Source organism: Sinocyclocheilus rhinocerous, unplaced genomic scaffold, assembly GCF_001515625.1.
Source record: "Sinocyclocheilus rhinocerous isolate Xijiao unplaced genomic scaffold, SAMN03320098_v1.1 scaffold2902, whole genome shotgun sequence".
Classification (NCBI taxonomy): Eukaryota; Metazoa; Chordata; class Actinopteri; order Cypriniformes; family Cyprinidae; genus Sinocyclocheilus; species Sinocyclocheilus rhinocerous.
Window position 1 is genome coordinate 117046 of NW_015628348.1, and position 14032 is coordinate 131077.

At 40.2% G+C, this 14032-nt stretch overlaps 2 protein-coding genes and 1 long non-coding RNA gene across 5 annotated transcripts in view; all 3 read left to right on the top strand.

The window, feature by feature from the left end:
* Window positions 1-3719, top strand: part of LOC107737493 (uncharacterized) — a 12512-nt gene extending 8793 nt beyond the window's left edge. The window contains exons 3-4 of the long non-coding RNA XR_001639802.1: window positions 3231-3475; window positions 3584-3719. This is a non-coding gene — a long non-coding RNA (uncharacterized LOC107737493). The remainder of the gene's footprint in view (window positions 1-3230; window positions 3476-3583) is intronic.
* The window catches only part of LOC107737490 (histone H1-like), a 121049-nt gene that overhangs the window by 43175 nt on the left and 63842 nt on the right, over window positions 1-14032 (top strand). The gene's annotated exons all lie outside the window — the stretch shown is intronic.
* LOC107737489 (uncharacterized) overlaps window positions 4426-14032 on the top strand; it is a 16558-nt gene continuing 6951 nt past the window's right edge. For 2 of the 3 annotated variants that reach the window (XM_016548976.1, XM_016548978.1), the window contains exons 1-3: window positions 4426-5713; window positions 5944-6084; window positions 11733-11868. In XM_016548976.1, coding sequence (XP_016404462.1) covers window positions 5678-5713; window positions 5944-6084; window positions 11733-11868 — 313 coding nt within the window. In that variant the 5' untranslated portion in view covers window positions 4426-5677. Of the gene's footprint in view, window positions 5836-5943; window positions 6085-11732; window positions 11869-14032 lie in introns of all 3 variants that reach the window. The other variant, XM_016548977.1, reaches the window with a different exon arrangement.

The following is a 14032-nucleotide window of genomic DNA, read 5'->3' on the forward strand; positions in this document are numbered from 1 at the left end:
CTCTGGTGTGCCCAGAACGGCTAGTTCGGTGCTCTGAAGCGGCACACCGGCAGGGGACGGCCGAACTAGCTGCTCTTGTTACCTCCATAGAGGTAGCGAGCCTCTTAGTACCGCTACATTTCCGGGCGGTAACTGAGAGAAACGCTCGCCGGAGACCGCTGCGCCCTGGAACACGGCAGGGTTGGCAGACCGACCTCCTGAGGGCACTGAGGAGAGACGGGCACCGTGTAATGCGGTGTGAACCTCTCTTCCCCAGAGGGGCCTGCCCTCCGAGGTCCTGAGCCACAGCATCAGGACTAATATGCTTGTGTAACTGATGTTTGTGCAACTGGCGAGCTCATTGACGCCCTCCGTATCAATCTCCTCGGAGAAAGACAGGCGGAGCGTCGCGCCCTCTCTCCGGTGGGAAGGACCGCAGCGCGGGCTTCCGAAACCCCGAGAGCGGGCGCCGGATCTGGTGATTAGGAAGCAAATCCATACGCGAAACCCACGAGCACAGCCGCCGCTCCGCCTCGGAGAAAGCGGGGCTGGCACCGCGAGGAACGCTAGTGAAGGCTCCCTCCTCAAAGAGAGCCCTCTGAGAGCGAAGCAAGGCAGTAACAACTGTGCTTCGCTCCCAAGCAAACCACGCACAGGCTGTGTGTATCACCACTCGTGATATAACGTGGCTTTTTGCAGGGAGGAACACACAACCTACAACGTAGCTTGCTCTCGCCCTTGAAATGCTTTGTCTTTGCATGAGCTTAGACATAGCTGGAGCTTATAAACTTTCACAATTGACAGACAACAATAAATATGACTGACACACACAGAGCGCTTCGCTGAATGACAGAAAGCTGACGCTGGCTCCGCCGCACGTGCTTTTAACCTGACTCACTGTTCACTAGAGTAACCGTTTACATGGCTCCTTTTGCAAGCAGTGTTTGTAATTCTGACCGGAGAACATAAGCATTGTTGTCCAGTACCGAATTTGAATAACACCCCTGAAGCGAGGTGGACTGCGAGTGAACTGATGCGAGTAACCTCATTCTATGGTTTTTAGAACCCAACTTGGCACATTTGGGATAGCTTTCCAATCCTGAAGCCGGATGGCAAGTGATTCTAGTTTTTTTAATAGAACTGACATTCTGACATCTGTGATAGTGAGGAGAGGAGAAATGCTTTTTTAAGTATGTGGGTCCGCTATCACAGCGGTAGTTTGCTTGGGCACGCACAGAGCGAGAAGGACAGGCCCAGCTTGAATGGAGCTGGTGACACTCCATTCAGCGATGATGGGCCTGACGCATTGCCTACGGTGACTTCTGTGCCGCTGTAAACTGCTCGACAAACCCATCCACGGCAGGTCCAAACAGTCCTTTAGGAGAGATTGGCGAGTCTAGGAAGGCGACCCTGTCAGCGTCCCTGATCTCTGTCAGATTCAGCCAAACGTGGTACTCCAGCTGTCAACAGTGGTGAGAGCAGAGGAGTAGTGGGATTAACACGGGCCAAATAAGGGGTGTGCCATGTCTTGGTAAGTTCAGTAGTGTATGAAATACTTGAAAGCCACATAAATAAAAAAAAATACCCTGAATTTTATGGCCATTCTAAATGCATTTTAATGGATAAATCACACAGTGTATGCGTGCACTCTCTGGTGTGTTTCTGTTTGGTTTTTGTGATATGCTCGATAATGTCAGATCGCACATCGTTAAAAAAACACTTACTTTATTAGTGCAGGTGATATATATCGCACACCCCAGCCTCGACTTGAGTGGAAAATGAAATCAACCGTGGTTGTGCGAGCACTTATTTGCACATGCGCGAATGCACAGTGTCTAATTTGCAAGCGCCAGACCACTGATTCGTCAAACCTGCTTTCTTGCAGTCTGTGTTCCGACATTATTTTATAGTAAGTAATGAATATGCTTCGGGGAAATGTATCGGAGTAAAAGTATAAATTTTGAATAGGAAATATAGTGGAGTAAAAGTGAAAGCTGACAGAAATATAAAAACTTAAGTAAAGTACAGATTCTCACAAAAAAAAACTTAAGTACTGTAACGAAGTATTATTACTTTGTTACATTACACCACTGGGTGAGTTGCCAGCAAGGGCCGTTGGCAGGAGGAATGTTGATGGCGTCCCTTCAGGTAGCTACCACTCGTCAAGAAGGCCGTGAGCGGGCTCTTTCGGAGCCGACCAAGCTAGACCGAGATCCTCCACAGCCTTGGATAGAACTCGGATCAGCTCGCTGTCCATGCTGGGCTGTGTTGTCTGTGTCAGAGGCGGGGTTTCGGGCTCTTTGCCAGAGCACGCTCACTCTTTAGCATCCGAAACAGTCAATGACAACATATTGTTAATTTTTAGTTCATGTTAGTTAATGCATTTATTAAATTAGTAATTAGTAAATTAGTAATTCATTAATCACCCCCACCCCACCCCCGCAACAGTTTTGTGTAGGACCCCCAGAAGTATAGGATCGGCACTGACTATAGGGCCCTGATAAATGGAACAATTCCAATAGGGTCCTTGCACTGTGTTGCTCGGGCCCTAATAATAAACGGAGCAATTCCAAGAGGATCCTCGTACCACTGTCCTCGGGCCCTAATAATAATAATAAATGGAGCAAATCCAAGAGAGTCAAGAGAGTCCGGTGCTCTGGCCCTAGTAAGAGATTCATTGAGTGGTGTAGACAACACACTATGTGATAGATGTGATAGACTGTTTTAAAGGGAACATTATTTGTTCCCTTTAGCTTGTTGTATATAATTTAATCACAATTTAAATAACAGATGATTTCCATTCTACTAAGAGTAATAATGTGAGGTTGACCATTTAGTTTGCTGACACAAAAACAACAAATAATTCTGTGACAAAGAATGTCTGACTGAGTGCTTACATATCAAAACAATCACAGATGTTGCATCATTACTGTCAGTTATATATGTTTCCATAAAGTCGGTTGCCTTTTGAGTGGACACTATGCGAACCAAAGCCGCCATCCCGAAGAAAATGTCTGCCTATCAAGGCTGTGAAACACAGGCACAGACCTTGCTGAGCTAATAGAATGGATTACGTCTTCTCAGGGATTCAGGTTACATCTGTCAAATTGTGAATGGTTTACAAAAAAGTAATTTTTTACTCATGATTTCTCAATTCATGACCCTTTAAAAAATATGCATTATTATTCTTGTTTCATTTGCATCTAATAATCAGTTAATTCATTTAATTTAATTATTTTAATACATTGCAGGTGGATTTCTCATTAAAGATGAAGTGAGAATTCTTCATTTTGAAGACAGTGGAATTGCATTTGAGAAATGCAAGTTAACTAGATTCCATGCCAAACTTCTGGACCACACCTTTTCCCCTAAAGGTGTTTTTTTGAGGAGTGGCTTCTCTGTGAATTATCATTGTGAAACACTTATCTATCAAACTTTGAAATCACACCTGACACTTCATGTGTACTTGATTCCAAGTGATAAAAAAATGATAGAGGTTTGTAATATTGAAATGAATAGTAAAACTAAAGATAACACGTTTCTGCTTTTCAAGTGTCTGTGCTTTTATATATAATATATAATGTGTGAACATTCCTTTATGTAGGCTGTTCAAGAAAATGAGGCTGATAGCAAGGCTATCACAAAGCCAGGACCGGAATCTTCACTACAGACGAAAACTTGGTTTTCACTGAGGACACTGGAGAAAATGAGGAAATCTGACTCTAATTCTGAAGTCATACCCAAGGTGCTTTATTGATTGTAATTACAAAATATTATAGTTTATAGTTGTGTTTGTGGCCTATTTCTCTCATCAGTGTTTCTCAATCTGTTGTAAACTGTGTATTTTCCAGTAGTCAAGTCAATTGCTGTGAATTGCTGTGTAATTCTGAAGGTTGTATCTTCCAGAGGTTGCAGTTATCGGCTGCATATGTCATTGAGGCTGCCTCATTTCAGAGAAAAAAAAGTAACCAGTATATTTGAATGTAGGAAGAAACATCTCAAGCAATAACACTTTTATAATGGTTACTTTTTTAAATGATAGAGCCTTGATGATGTAAGAGGCTGAAAAATGCAAACTAAGAAGGGTACAACCTTCAAAATGAGACAGCTAATTTCATATACATGGTCCCCACAGGTCCCTAAAAAACACTTAAATACCCGGTTTCACAAACAAGGCTTAAGCCTAGTCCCAGACTAAAATGCATGCTTAAGCTGTCTTAAAGGGATAGTTCACCTAAAAATGAAAATTAGCCCATGATTTACTCCCCCTCAGGGCATCTAAGGTGTATCTGACATTCTTCTTTCAGACGAATCCAATCGGAGTTATATTAAAAATTGTCCTGGCTCCATCCATCCATCATAAAACTACTACACGGCTCTGGTGTGTTAATAAAGGCCTTCTGAAGCTAAACTATGGAACGAAGTATTATTACTTTGTTACATTACACCACTGGGTGAGTTGCCAGCAAGGGCCGTTGGCAGGAGGAATGTTGATGGCGTCCCTTCAGGTAGCTACCACTCGTCAAGAAGGCCGTGAGCGGGCTCTTTCGGAGCCGACCAAGCTAGACCGAGATCCTCCACAGCCTTGGATAGAACTCGGATCAGCTCGCTGTCCATGCTGGGCTGTGTTGTCTGTGTCAGAGGCGGGGTTTCGGGCTCTTTGCCAGAGCACGCCCACTCTTTAGCATCCGAAACAGTCAATGACAACATATTGTTAATTTTTAGTTCATGTTAGTTAATGCATTTATTAAATTAGTAATTAGTAAATTAGTAATTCATTAATCACCCCCACCCCACCCCCGCAACAGTTTTGTGTAGGACCCCCAGAAGTATAGGATCGGCACTGACTATAGGGCCCTGATAAATGGAACAATTCCAATAGGGTCCTTGCACTGTGTTGCTCGGGCCCTAATAATAAACGGAGCAATTCCAAGAGGATCCTCGTACCACTGTCCTCGGGCCCTAATAATAATAATAAATGGAGCAAATCCAAGAGAGTCCCCGCACCGCGGTGCTCTGGCCCTAGTAAGAGATTCATTGAGTGGTGTAGACAACACACTATGTGATAGACTATTCTGGCTGTTTTAAAGGGAACATTATTTGTTCCCTTTAGCTTGTTGTATATAATTTAATCACAATTTAAATAACAGATGATTTCCATTCTACTAAGAGTAATAATGTGAGGTTGACCATTTAGTTTGCTGACACAAAAACAACAAATAATTCTGTGACAAAGAATGTCTGACTGAGTGCTTACATATCAAAACAATCACAGATGTTGCATCATTACTGTCAGTTATATATGTTTCCATAAAGTCGGTTGCCTTTTGAGTGGACACTATGCGAACCAAAGCCGCCATCCCGAAGAAAATGTCTGCCTATCAAGGCTGTGAAACACAGGCACAGACCTTGCTGAGCTAATAGAATGGATTACGTCTTCTCAGGGATTCAGGTTACATCTGTCAAATTGTGAATGGTTTACAAAAAAGTAATTTTTTACTCATGATTTCTCAATTCATGACCCTTTAAAAAATATGCATTATTATTCTTGTTTCATTTGCATCTAATAATCAGTTAATTCATTTAATTTAATTATTTTAATACATTGCAGGTGGATTTCTCATTAAAGATGAAGTGAGAATTCTTCATTTTGAAGACAGTGGAATTGCATTTGAGAAATGCAAGTTAACTAGATTCCATGCCAAACTTCTGGACCACACCTTTTCCCCTAAAGGTGTTTTTTTGAGGAGTGGCTTCTCTGTGAATTATCATTGTGAAACACTTATCTATCAAACTTTGAAATCACACCTGACACTTCATGTGTACTTGATTCCAAGTGATAAAAAAATGATAGAGGTTTGTAATATTGAAATGAATAGTAAAACTAAAGATAACACGTTTCTGCTTTTCAAGTGTCTGTGCTTTTATATATAATATATAATGTGTGAACATTCCTTTATGTAGGCTGTTCAAGAAAATGAGGCTGATAGCAAGGCTATCACAAAGCCAGGACCGGAATCTTCACTACAGACGAAAACTTGGTTTTCACTGAGGACACTGGAGAAAATGAGGAAATCTGACTCTAATTCTGAAGTCATACCCAAGGTGCTTTATTGATTGTAATTACAAAATATTATAGTTTATAGTTGTGTTTGTGGCCTATTTCTCTCATCAGTGTTTCTCAATCTGTTGTAAACTGTGTATTTTCCAGTAGTCAAGTCAATTGCTGTGAATTGCTGTGTAATTCTGAAGGTTGTATCTTCCAGAGGTTGCAGTTATCGGCTGCATATGTCATTGAGGCTGCCTCATTTCAGAGAAAAAAAAGTAACCAGTATATTTGAATGTAGGAAGAAACATCTCAAGCAATAACACTTTTATAATGGTTACTTTTTTAAATGATAGAGCCTTGATGATGTAAGAGGCTGAAAAATGCAAACTAAGAAGGGTACAACCTTCAAAATGAGACAGCTAATTTCATATACATGGTCCCCACAGGTCCCTAAAAAACACTTAAATACCCGGTTTCACAAACAAGGCTTAAGCCTAGTCCCAGACTAAAATGCATGCTTAAGCTGTCTTAAAGGGATAGTTCACCTAAAAATGAAAATTAGCCCATGATTTACTCCCCCTCAGGGCATCTAAGGTGTATCTGACATTCTTCTTTCAGACGAATCCAATCGGAGTTATATTAAAAATTGTCCTGGCTCCATCCATCCATCATAAAACTACTACACAGCTCTGGTGTGTTAATAAAGGCCTTCTGAAGCTAAACTATGGGTTAGTGTAAGAAAAATGTCGATTTTTAAAAATGTATAAACTGTAATCTCCAGCTTCCGGTCGCTCAAGCAGGCGCGTTCACGACAAGGCGCTCGAGCGTATTACACGAGTATTAGTAGGCGTAGCGGAGGCGCATTGTAAGCTCCGGGGAGAAGAGTGTAGTCTCGCGAGAACCAAGTTTTGTTTTTGTTTACAGCACAGGAAACCACGTGAACTACATCTGTAGTTCGCGCAGCCGCCACTGCAGCCTCCTCCATCTAGAGGTGGAAAGTAACTAATTACAAATATTTTCGTTACAGTACTTGAGTACATTTTTAAATTTTTTCTACTCTCTTGAGTATAAAATGACCTATGTTAATGACCTCCGTATAATCAGAGATGCAGGTAACGCGGCAGCTCTGATCTTATTGGACTTAAGTGCAGCTTTTGACACAATAGACCACGTGATTCTTATAAAGCGGTTATCCCATTTAATTGGAATTCGTGGGACGGTTTTAGAGTGGTTTAAGTCTTATCTGTCACATAGATCATCCTCTGTAAAGTATGGTAACTTTGTTTCAACGGCAGCGCCTGTTACTTGTGGGGTCCCCCAGGGTTATGTTATTGGCCCTATTTTATTTTCATTGTATATGTTGCCCCTGGGCTCAATTTTTAAAAAATACGGCATGTCGTACCATTTGTATGCGGATGATATACAGATCTACTTACCTATGAGAGTGGGAGAGAACAATGGTTCTAATTTGCTTTTTGCATGCCTAGAGGAGGTTAAGAGCTGGATGACTCAAAATCTGCTTCAGCTGAACCAGAGTAAAACTGAGATTATGTTTTTTGGCCCTGCCAGAGGATGCTTAGATATGTCCACATATTTGGGCTCATGGTCCGATTACTGCCGTGACCAAATAAGGAACTTAGGTGTGGTGTTTGACCCAGAGCTGAAATTTGACAAGCAGATTAATGCTGTAGTAAAGACTTGTTTTTTCCAGATTAGGTCTATTGCTCGACTAAAGCCTATTCTGTCAAGAAAAGACTTAGAGAAGGTTATTAATGCCTTTGTTTTGTCTCGTTTGGATTATTGCAATGTGTTGTATGTGGAGTCCTGTCAGACCACTATCTCACGCTTGCAATTAGTTCAGAATGCAGCAGCTAGGCTGCTAGTGGGTGCTAAGAAAAGTCATCATATCTCTCCTAATTTAGCTTCTCTCAAGTGGCTACCAGTGAACTACAGGATAAAATATAAAACTCTTCTGTATGTTTTTAAAGCAGTGCATGGGTTGGCCCCTGCTTACGTGTCTGAGCTCGTTGCTGTTCGGCTACCAGTGAACTACAGGATAAAATATAAAACTCTTTTGTATGTTTTTAAAGCAGTGCATGGGATGGCCCCTGCTTACGTGTCTGAGCGTGTTGCTGTTCGTCAAGCACCTAGGTCTCTAAGATCCAATAATAAGTTATTGCTTACTGTCCCTCGTACTCATTTAAAGTTAAAAGGGGATCAGGCCTTTGCTGTTGCGCGGCCAAAACTCTGGAATAGTCTTCCTCAGGAACTTAGAGAGGTCTCATCTTTAAATGCTTTTAAAGTTGAAGTTAAAAACTACTTCTTGTCTTTAATCTTTGAGAGGGTGGGGTAGTCTTTGTTGTTAGTAGGATGTGTGTTGTTTTAAGTTCTGTTTCTCAAAAACTTATTCAACTTCGCTACATTTATTTTTCACCAAAAGTCTATTAAAAATAGACAAAGGCGCCGCCGATGGAGAAACAGAGCGAGCCGGCATTTGACGGGCACTTTTCAAACTCCTGGGGTGTCATCACAATTAAAAGAACCAAAGACTTAAACTACTTCAGTCTGTGTGCATTGAATTTATTTAATACACAAGTTTCACAATTTGAGTTGAATTACTGAAATAAATGAACTTTTCCACGACATTCTAATTTATTGAGATGCACCTGTATATACATGTACAGGAGAATATGAAAGGGGGAAAAAGCGCCTACCTTGCGATTTACCATGTTGCGTTCATATTCATAATCAATATAAGGTGTAACTTACAGCCTAGAGTAACTTACAGTTAGCCACGTTCAGCGTTTCAAAATGACCCGCCATTTAAGAGTTTGAAAAGCTGGCGCGTACTTCCAGATGAGCAAAGACTTTATATAACCTTACACTTGAACGAACTTTGATATGAAAAACATGTTTACTAAAGCTTGTTTTTAGTCTTTGGAGGTCAACTGATCTTTCTTACAAACGTGCTGCAGTTTTCAGTGTTTAGCCCTTCAGCTATCGACGCCAGTTATGTGACTGAACACCATTTAGAAATGCTCATTTTAGCTTCGAAACTACACTTAACACAAATGTGCAGCCACACTATATAAAATATGTTGTATGAAAGACTTACCTCAGTCGGTTGGCATGATGGCTGCTGTAGTAAAATGTGTTGTAGTTGGCGAAACATGCTCACTGAAGAAAGAGCGCGTTATTATCTCACACATTTCCGAATGGATAGCCTGAAATAAATTCAAATAATTTGCGCGCCGTTCCATCGCTGTCGTGTCGTACGGTACAGAAACAGCTCAGCCAACCATCGTGGGCGGAGCTAAATTGGCGGCAAATTTGAATCTGCGTCATCATGCCTGCGCGCGCACAGACACACACACACACACACACACACACACACACACATTACACTAATGCTGCATTCCAAAAAAATGAACAAACAAACAAACAAATCAAAAAAATAAAAAATAATGCTTCCTTCCAGACAACTTGGATGTAGAATATTTCCCACCACAAACCCGGAAGTAACGTCTGGATTTAGTAACATTAAAAGTAGGATACTTGGTAACATTAAAACATTAATTAAAACATTTTACTAATGTTTTTACTAATCTGTAAACATTAAAAGAGCGACATTCCATCAATTATTTCCAGGTTGAAGTGGGAAATATCCTAAATCCGAGTTGTCTGGAGCGCAGCATAACCCTACACCATCACGGAAAACAAATAATTTACCAAATAATGATTAAAATGAGCATTTACTTGCAAGACAAGGTTAAAAGAGTAGTAAAAGAAACGGTCCCACTTTATATTAAGTGGCCCTAATACCTGTGTACTTTCTGTTGTGACAAGTCAGAAGCGTGTGGATCCATTTGCAGCTTTTATTTAGAGTAGTCAGACAATACTAGGTCAAATACCGGCAAGGCAGAACAGCAGAGACAGAGTCGTGAACCAGACGAGAGATCGGGGCAGGCGGCTAGCAAACAGGGTCCAGGTGAAACAATCCAAGTCAGGGCAGGCAGATAACAATCAGAGAATCGGGAAACAGTCCAAGAACAGATGCACAGAAAATCAAACACGGGTATAACGCTCGGAAATGACAGCCAGGGCAAATCAAGACTTTGCAGAGAGTCTGTCTGTGTGTGTGTATATGAGGTGTAGGTGTGGATGAGCAATCAGTCCCAGGCATGAGGGGTGATGGGAATTGGAGTCCGAATGGGAATGACTAATATTCGGGAGACGGTTCCCTCTGGTGGTGCGGAGGAGGCGGTACGGGAGCCTCCTCTGTAACACTTACATAGTAACTAGATGTGTACAAAGTATGTAACCACCGTGTAAGTACACATTGGTACATAGTATCTACAGCTGTAATATTTCTGTAACTATACACATGTAACAACCCACTGCATGGTATGTGTAAATAAAAATGTGTAGCAGGACATTGGTAACAACGCTTTTTGGTAAAGAAAGTGATACACTTTATGTTAAGTAAACAATTCCTATGGATTTACCATGTAATTACTCTGATGTTACACAGCAGCGGCCAGTAAGTTAGGCTTTACATATAAATTGTGGTTGGTGTCCAGAATGTTACACTTTATATTAAGTGGACAGTTCCTGAGGAGTTACCATGTAAGTACACTGGTATTACAGTGGAGCACCAACTCCACCAACTTGAGATCCAACTCCTCCCACTTTACATATCCCTAAACCTACCCATCTCCACTCCCTGGATCCAATTTCCACCACTAAACCTACCCGTTTCCACCCCCTGGATCAAATTGTTCCAATTACTCTTATACATATTGTTGTTACAAAATGTAGTTATATATGTCCTGTTACACATTTGTACTTACACAAACCATTCGGGGGGTTGTTTCATGTGTGTAGTTGCAGAAATATTACAGTTCTAGATACTATGTATCAATGTGTACTTACACTGTGGTTACATAGTACGTACACATCTAGTTACTATGTAAGCACACAGGTATTAGGGCCACTTAATATAAAGTGGGACCAAAGAAACAATGCATAATTTACAGTACATGTAACTGTATGTACAAATACTATTATCTGACCTTAAAAACCTCACATGATTAATTATATTCAATGGTAGGCTAAAAAAAAAACACTGACTGAATGATTTGTGGTTAAAAAAAATGTTTCCCTATTTTTACAGGAATAATCTCTAAATATTAAATAACATTTTATGTAAAATTACACATTACTCTTTGAAAATACAGAACATTTCCGTTTAAAAAACAGAAACTTGATGTAATACCGAAATACAAGAAATTATCTGTAAATTTAATGGTGGAACTTTAAAATACAGAAAATATATGTAAAACAACAGGTATTTCATCGTATAATGAAAAAAAGGGAAAATTTTGTAAAAAAAAAAATACAGACAATTACCTGTAAAATATATATTTTTTAACAGTGTGTGCTATATAAATAAAATTGTATTGTATTGTATTGTATTAAGCGTAGGCCTTTATATTTGTTGCTTATGTTCCAAATGTGGTACAGGATGTGCAAATTTCAGATAAATGATCATGTTATATGTTTTAGTTGCATTTGGGAGTTACAAAAATGTAGCTAGTTGTGTAAAATAGGTACATCATATAATAATATCAGTATTGATCTATATACTCCTGAATCAAATCATATTGTAATTGTACCTTCTAAACGGTTTTCTTCTCTCCATTAGAAGATACAGCTCAAATACAAGCCCATAAAACCAAATTTTTTTGAAGTATTCGTTGATTCTCCAAAAGAGGACTTCAACCTTCAGCTGATGGCGCAACAGCACAAAGAAGTTGTATGGGATGTCAAAATACGTCAAGGTAAGATTATGTAGACATTTGTTATGAGTTTCATTTTGTTATGGGCCAAGCACATTTTCAAGTAAAAAGTCCTCACACACTCACCATTTCTGAAGACCCCTTAAAGCAAAATTCCTATGCTTGTATTAAAAGTTCGAAATTTTTCCTGCTGATTACAAGTGATAATGAGATTTTCGGTTACACTTTATTTTAAAGGGGTCATATGATGCTGCTAAAAAGAACATTATTTTGTGTATTTGGTGTAATGAAATGTGTTTATGCGGTTTAAAGTTAAAAAAACACATTATTTTCCACATACTGTACATACTGTATTCTCCTCTATGCCCCGCCTTTTTGAAACGCGTCGATTTTTACAAAACTAATCGGTCTGAAAAGCGAGGTGTGCTCTGATTAGCCAGCTATCCAGTGCGTTGTGATTAGCCGAATACCTCAAGCGTGAGACGGAAATGTTACACCCCTCACCATACTGTTGATGCCGTGTCCCGGCCGAAGCGATGATTCAAAAACATTAAAACCCATTACAAACGAGGCATGAAAGGAAAAAATGAAATCGCATCATATGACCCCTTTAAGGTGTCCTTGTTACAATGTAATTATACACATAAGTACTGAGTAATATGAATTAACTATATGTACTTATTATATGGTTAGGGTTAGGATTTGGGTTTGGCTTAGGGTTACTTGCATGTAATTATGCATAAATAATTAATTAAGTTAGCTTGAGAAAGCCAACTTACTGAAATGCTATTTAAACTTTTTCTTCTGAGACAAACATTTCTGATTCTATCTCCTACTAGAGCTTTAACTCTACAAACTCCAAACTCAGCCCAGCTCTTCAGACTGATCAGACCAAGAATATAGTGTGCTATATTTCTAACTGATTGAACTTACGGTTTTCCTAAAAATCTAAAAAAAAGATTACAAATCATAAAAATCCCATAGACTTACATTGACGGAATGTTCAGATGAGCCAAGACTATTCAAACTCAAACTGTCAAAATTCAAATCTAAACACACTGAAGCCCATTAGACTCAATTAAGCTGCCATTCTATGTACTATTTCTAATACATTTAAACTCATTTCGGCTTCCACTCTATTTAATATGTATAATCTGTCTATCAATCAATATATCTAAAATGTCTAATCTATCTATCTATCTATCTATCTATCTATAATCTGACTCTGTCTGTCTGTCTATCTATCTATCATATAGCAACCTCCCAGAACACCGTAGCTACAACCTAGCAACCACCCCAAGTAACCTAGCAACCGCATAGCAACACCCTAGCAACCACCCTGGGTACCCTAGTAACCACCCTAACAACCACCCCAAGTACCCTAGCAACCGCATATCAACCACCCTGGGTACCCTAGCAACCGCCCTGGCAACCACCCCAAGTACTCTAGGAACTACCCCGAGTTAGAGGTCTGTACGGGCTTTAAAGTGAAGCCCGAACCCCGAACCCCGAACCCGGCCCGTACCCGAGATCGTCTGACCCGACCCGACCCGAGCGGCACAGTTAAATTTAGAGCCCGAACCCGAAATCTTTTTTTTTCGGTCAGTAAGCAAATACATGTAAAGAAACAGAATCATTAAGGCACAACCAGTTTACAAGGCAAAAGAAAAAACACTTACCAGTTATGAAAGTTTATGAACATCAGGTGCCTCGGTCACATAAATTCTGCCGAGTTTTTGAATGGTTGTATACTACAAGACAATAGTTCTTCCATCGTGCAAATTATGGTCATTTTCGTCAGTTAAGGCTCGTTAGCATTCGGCCTGCTTTAAATCAGACACAGAGATGCAGTGCGGTAAGATCGTATTATTTGAATTAATTAATTATATCATTTATTTGAACTAGCGCGCGCGCACCAGAGAGATAGAGAGAGAGAGAGAGAGCGAGAGAGATGAAAGTTGCATGTGTGAACCTGCGTCTGCGCGTCTCTCTCTACAAGCAATTTCGGCTTAGTTCCTTCAAAAACAGCGATTTTACCCCCTTCATTGCAGAGAAATATAACGTTGCGAGTCAGTAGCCTGTCGAAGCTATTTTACTAATAAAAGTTTCCGTGCTGTGTTGTCGTGTGCAATAATGTGTGTGCGTGCGTCTATGAAAGCAGCGTAGCCTGCATATAGTTTTAGTTTAGCTATAAACCCGAGCCCGA